At 45.2% G+C, this 6,557-nt stretch overlaps 1 protein-coding gene across 1 annotated transcript; it reads left to right on the forward strand.

Annotated features, from left to right (window-relative positions):
* The first annotated feature begins 4,658 nt into the window (after positions 1-4,658).
* On the forward strand, positions 4,659-5,597 carry LOC127771467 (UDP-glucose 6-dehydrogenase 2-like). Its single transcript, XM_052297382.1, has one exon. The coding sequence runs from the start codon at positions 4,766-4,768 to the stop codon at positions 5,336-5,338; it is 573 nt and encodes a 190-aa protein (XP_052153342.1). The 5' UTR covers positions 4,659-4,765; the 3' UTR covers positions 5,339-5,597.
* Positions 5,598-6,557: the final 960 nt, after the last annotated feature.

The following is a 6,557-nucleotide window of genomic DNA, read 5'->3' on the forward strand; positions in this document are numbered from 1 at the left end:
ATTTTTTGCGCCCAAAAAGTTATTTTGCAAGCAGGCCTTCTAAGTATCATATGTGAAATCAATTTTTGCAGGCCTATGATTCTAGGAGGTGGTCTGTTTACCCGGCTATCAAAACTAATTTTGTAGTAGTGTAATAGGAAAGTTCTATAATTGATAAAAGCTCTTCGATATACTAAACAAGAACAGGTAAGAGGATATAAATTAACTTATGTTGAGATATAGTTCGAACTCTATGAATAAACTTATTCTGAGAAGATGTAGTACATTTATTTGTGCTAGGTATCAGTAAAGTACTTGTCAGAGGATGAACCTCTCGAGCGGGGGACCGTGAGGCCCCTCCTTTGTTAGTTCGACCGGGGGTAGCAAGTGGAAATTGAGGAACTAGGTGGATTGGGAGAGATCGAGGGGGTCGGGCCCTCGATGGAGATGAGACGCTAGAGAGTTATTCAGGTTCAGGCCGCTAAGAAGCATCATACCCTACTTCTGTGCATGATGATTTTTCTGAGCTTACAAAGTCTCCAAATCTCTGGTGTCCCAGCTAGAGCTAAGCGTTCCACCTTTTTGTTGTTCGATCCCCCTCCTCACTGGACATGAACCTCCTTTTATACTCCAAGGAGTTCTCACATGCACCTTGTGCGCCGCCTAGTGAAGAGGGTAAATATTCTCTATATTAAATGTGTGTCTTGTGCCACAACCCGGGAGTCGTCTGAGCATTGGCTGCTGTGCAGGGCCCATCAAATCAGGCCGGCTGATGTAGGCCGACACGGGGAGGATCCCCGTCAGTCACCATTAAATGGTTGTGGACTTGGGACGTGTATGCACTGGAAACGCGATCCTGGGTGCATCCTGAGCGGTCAAGCCGACTCCGGACGGTTGAGAGGCGTTGTGCCTCTCATCATCGTGACAGGACAGGGCATACCTGCCGCACGCCGCATGACACCCGGCCAGATTGTGTGTGGCTTGCCGCCGTCACTTCGGTTATTCGACCGGTCACGCATCGGTCGCAATTTTGTCAGGCGCGTAGCACGCCGCATTTAATATGGCATGGCGCGCCCGCTCCACCCGCACTAAATGCGGTTAGGCGGGCGTAAAGGGCGTCCACCTAACCTCCCCTGCATGACGGCCACATGGTGACCGTCCTGAGGGGTCGGGGTAGCCCGACCCCTCGGGCTAGAGAGGGGCGGCTACCACCCATCCATGGGCCCGACCCCCTCGGGGAAGTGCCACGTGGATGCTGGGGGCGACCTCTCCCCTTTAAGCATGATACCCCCAGACCCATATCACCGACAGTACTTATAGCTACAAATAGAGTATAACGTTACAACTTTGATCTTAATTATTTACATAATGTTTGTGCTACATTTTCGCAACTTAGAAGTACATATTTTTTTAGGCAAAACTGGCAATAAATTTTACACATAGTATAAAAACTTGTGCAGCCATGGGGAGGAATTCGTGCAGAAAGACTGTAGATTCCATACCAGACTTCAACTCGGATCACATCAAGCCATGAAATGTCCTTATCTCTGGCTGATTGATATGATCGGATCACATCAAGCCATGAAATGTCCTTATCTCTGGCTGATTGATATGACCTATAGCAGGTCTCAAAAGTCTGGCCTGTTCAGTTTCTGACGAAAACAAATACTCCTACCACGTGTGGTTTGGGTGCAATAGCTCATACACCCTTTGCGGGCTAAGAATATGAATCCATATTGTAGACAGAAGATGATCTTTTTTACTCAGGAAATACTCGCAATAAAAAATAAGTTTATTTTTAACCTACCCTACACATACCAATACAAAAGAAAATATAATGACTAGAATACCCCCCCCCCCTATTTTTTTTATCTAATCTTACTTCAATCGTTCTTCACCTTATCTATTCCTAGTATATTTTTTTCTACTTTTATAAACTCCGTTGTAATGATTACTTAAAAAATGAATATATTTTGGTACAAACGGAAGGGGGCTAAAAATAATATTGTTCTAAGATGGAGGGATTAAGTATGTTTTACTTTCTATTTTCTTATTCATAAGCCAAATATAGTCAGGAAGCATTTTCTTTTTGTAGACAAACTATGCAAAAACGTGTAATGTTTGATATTTCACTCGATCTTACATAAGAAAGTAAGCCTTGGAGCAAGGTTTCCCTACCGACAGTCATAGTATAGAAAAATGGCAGAAAAATGCATTACATATGTATAAAAAAATACTACTCCCACTGTCAATATATATAAGCGATTTTACGATTCACTATTGGTCCACAAATATAAAGTACTACATGTCTCATTAGTCATCTCTCATTTAATTTTCTTCTCATCTTACCTAATCACTCTCCCACTCTCCAACCACCTCTCATTTAATGAGGGCCTCATAATCTTTTCTCTAATCCCTTAGTTAATATCTCCAAAAGTACAAATAATCTCTTATATTTGTGAATGGAGGAAGTACTAGTTAATTAGAGAAAAACTTTACTTTTCATCCCCTCAATCCTTAACTAATTTTGTATTTGTTCCTCAATTCCAGGATTGGGTAAAATATGTTCCTCATCAACTCAGACAAGGTTAAACTTACCCTTCCAACTTGTTTCATGGTGGTCATCCAAGATTCAATATATTTCTCTACTTTTAAAATATTTTGTTATGGATAGATAAAATGTATTTTGTTTGATCAACCGTGTTCGTAGAGGCGGTTTGCCTGTGCAATCTGAGGGGGCCGACATCGGTGAATATCTCTTTCAAGTAGTCTTTAACCTTAGTTGTTCATCGAAGGCACAATATTTTCCAATTCATGTTTGTTATAAAATATAGGGTTAAATGAGTGTGTACAATTTACTCTTTTTTCATCCCTCTAGCTATATATAGTATAATGGCATGTGGATCCTACTAATTACATGAGTCAAAAGCATTATTAACATTATAATCTAAGGATGAAAAAAAAATTAAACCTTGTCAAGATTTGTGGGATAGGGAACAGACTTTTTCTAGCTGATTAAGGTTGTGTTCGGCAAAATGAGTTGGGAACTAATCCTTTCCACACATAAAACAAAATCATTTATTAGCACATTATTAATTAAGTATTAGTTTTTTTAAAAAATAGATTAGTATGATTTTTTTAAAAAAAAATCACATTTCTATAGAAGTTTTTTTGCAAAAACACATTGTTTAGCAGTTGCAAGTGTGCGCGAGGAAAACGGGTCAGAGGTGAAGTTGGGAACATTGAGTAAAGAACAGAGCCTAAATGCTCCTGATTTTGCTACTGAAAAATTAATATCACACAATTCAAACCGAAAACTGTCCTTAGAGAACATTGAGTAGAAGCTGGTCAGCTTAAAAGGCTGTTTGTTTTTCACATTGTTAAATGGAAAAAGTGCCCCTGGCCCCTGGGTCTACCTGCTGATCATCCTCTCTCTCGTTGCCGTTCTCTTCACCCTCTCACGGAGTCACGGTGTCTGCCACTGCCTGGAACAACGCTGTAAATGCTAATGTCAGGACTTAGATAAAAGATCTTAATGTTGTCAGGATATGTAGCTAGTCATGAGTTGGACAAACGAGTACATGATCCCCATACTGATGGAGCGACCACATGGTCGTATACTCCATATACATACGGACATATGGCCATTTCGGCATTTCCTGGCCAGCGACGGCCTCACCTGTCAGAGAGTACTGGCAGCCGTTGACTCTAACAGAAAAGATGCTGGCAGGGACTGCATTTGTGCTGCTCTGTTGGATCGCAACGGTATATTTATTTATATATAAAAAATCAAAAATAATTAATATAGTTAATGCAGCCTTAATTCATGTACGTACATTTTCACATTTCCTGGCAAAAAGCAGAAATGGAAGAAAAAGATATGGCTGTACCACGTACGTCTATTACGTAGCACACTGTAGCCAAAAGAAAATGAAAAATGAAGCATATGCTGCTAGTGCTAGCTGCTGCCTTGCTGACATCTCATCCTTGTCCGGTGTCCCGGCCAGGCTCCATGTGATCACTGCCATTCTACTGATCCGTTCCTCCGCTATTTCCATGTCCTCGCCGAGCTGTAGACCTGTAGTTAGTCACCTGCAGGCTGCAGGGACATATCATTTCTCAGGTTTGTTGCATGCTGCATGCATCTGGTGAGGTCGATCTGATCGGATCGATCGATCATGGGGGTCCGTCTTTCTGATCTATAGTCTCAACAAGAGATTAATTCTTGGCCAGCATGTATGTCCCTGCGTCCGGCTCGGGTATGGGTCCGTAAGTAATTACAATTTGTCATCTGACTGCAGGCACGCACCAGAGATTGCTTCACTAATTCATAACAGATCGAACAGGAACTGTACCCTAAGGCACAGGACCATATGTCCATATATATGTGGATAATAATTGAAGTACTTGCAGTTGCAGTACTACAGAAAATTTGACTTGTCAATGGCCTCTACAACAGCTAAGTCTTGTAACCTTAAAGTATGTAGGTCTTTTCCGGTGTACCATTAAAAAAGATGGTGGCTGCCTCTATGCCACTAAAAAGTTCGAGACTCTCTCTATGCCATCGTCGAACTTTATCGTGTCCTCCACACCATTCCGTCGCTATTCTATTTAGCTTTAACCGTTTGGCAGCTCTGACATGTGGGTCCGGATAGGAAAAATATCGATCTTGCCCTTTGCAGTCTCTGCTTTGTTTCAGAGAGAGGCCAGGCGCGGCGTGGCGGCAAGGCAGCGAGGCGGCGCCGGCAAGGCCGCCGACCTCGCCTACTGGGAGAGCGCGGCGAGGATGATCGCCGACACGTCACGCTCCGGCAAGGTTGTCGTCGAGAAGTCCACCGTCCCGTCAGGACAGCCGAGGCCATCGAGAAGATCCTCGCGCACAACGCCCATGTCATCGAGTTCCAGGTGTTCTCCAACCCGGAGTTCCTGGCGGAGGGCACGGCCATCGCTGACCTGCGTTCTCATCGGTGGCCGCGACACCGCCGCCGTGCAGGCGTTGAAGGACATGTACGCGCAATGGGTCCCCGTCGACCGGATCGTCACCACCAACCTCTGGTCGGCGGAGCTGTCCAAGCTCGCCGTGAACGCGTTCTTGGCGCAGAGGGTGTCATCGATGAACGCCATCTCCGCGCTCTGCGAGGCCACCGGCGCCGACGTCACGGAGGTGGCGACCGGCGCTGCGCAGCGGGCGCAGGTTCAACTGCGGCGGGCGACAGCTTCGGTTGGAACGGCTCGACGGCGATGCGGAGCTCCGGGAGAACGGCGACAGCTCAAACGTCTCCAAGATCTAGCATGCATGTGTGTCCACGAGGTTAGTGAGGCCACATGGATGGTGTGTGCGCGAGGAATTGGACAATGACTCACCGGAGGAGGCGGAATCGACGTTTGACGCTGGCGGCCAGAGTTGGAGAAGATGATGCCGTTCTCCGTCCATGGTGCATCAATCTTGGGGGTTCTTGAGGGGTTTTGGTCGTGGTGATGAGACGACGATGGTGGCGCGGCGGCTCAACTTGGCGTGGTCCAGATCGACGGGGAGGAAGATGATGTCGTGGCGGCGCCGCTCCGGTGCGCGTTCCAGAGCGCCGTGGGCATGACGGCGTTCCAGAGATTACCTGTTGCCCCTGAATTTGAACCAGGTCTCAGCGCATTGCTTATGGGCGCAGGAGAGGTCGTCCTTGCAGGAGCAGCCGAGGAACATGCTGGAGCCGGACTCGGCGACGGCGCTGTCGAGGCCGAGGTGGCAGATGCGGCAATTCCTCTCGGCCGTGTCCGGGCTGGCCTTGGCGATCGTCACCACTCACCACCTGCTCGTCGTCGTTCACCATTGCTCATGCCAAACAAACCTACCAAAAAAACAATTCGAGAAAAAGGAAAATAATCACTCGAAATTGCTTCTATACCAAATCCGGACAAGAGCAAAGAAGGGAGCAAACTTGTTCAAAGGGTAACAAAGTCATTTTGCTGCACCGTTACCCACCGTTACGAAAAAAACGGACGGAATGGTGTGGAGGACGCAATAAAGTTCGACGATATTATAGAGAGAGGCTCGAACTTTTTAGTGGCACAGAGTCAGCCACCATCTTTTTAATTGGCACACAGGGAAAGACCTCTAAAGTATGCAGGTTTAGTAGAATACACAAAGTTGTATATAGTAATGTAGTATCCGTAAAAAAATAATGGAGATGAGAACTGCATATATATATATATATATATATATATATATATATATATATATATATATATATATTATCTCTGTACTTGCGGGTATTTATATTGACTTGCCATGTGCGTGCATTTGCAGCTAGCTAGTGGCAGTTCCCTGAACATTGTTGAGTATCTTTCTCCTATTGGCGCTCTTTCTGACCTCTGGCATGCTGAATAATACTGATGTAATCTTCCAATTAGTCCATGACATCACTATCATTGGGCTGATAAAACTATTCCTTGTTCTTCTGGACAAAAATTACCACAGGGGATTAGTTTAACACGGCCGGATTTGTTTGTTAAGTAGCATGATTAAGGCCCATGTTGACCTCATCCGCAAGTTGGAGCTTGAGGAGCCGGAAGAGTTGCCCCCT

This window comes from Oryza glaberrima, chromosome 4, assembly GCF_000147395.1.
Source record: "Oryza glaberrima chromosome 4, OglaRS2, whole genome shotgun sequence".
Classification (NCBI taxonomy): Eukaryota; Viridiplantae; Streptophyta; class Magnoliopsida; order Poales; family Poaceae; genus Oryza; species Oryza glaberrima.

Coding starts and splice junctions, on each gene's coding strand:
- LOC127771467 (XM_052297382.1), top strand. CDS start 4,766: ATGATCGCCGACACGTCACGCTCCGGCAAGGTTGTCGTCGAGAAGTCC.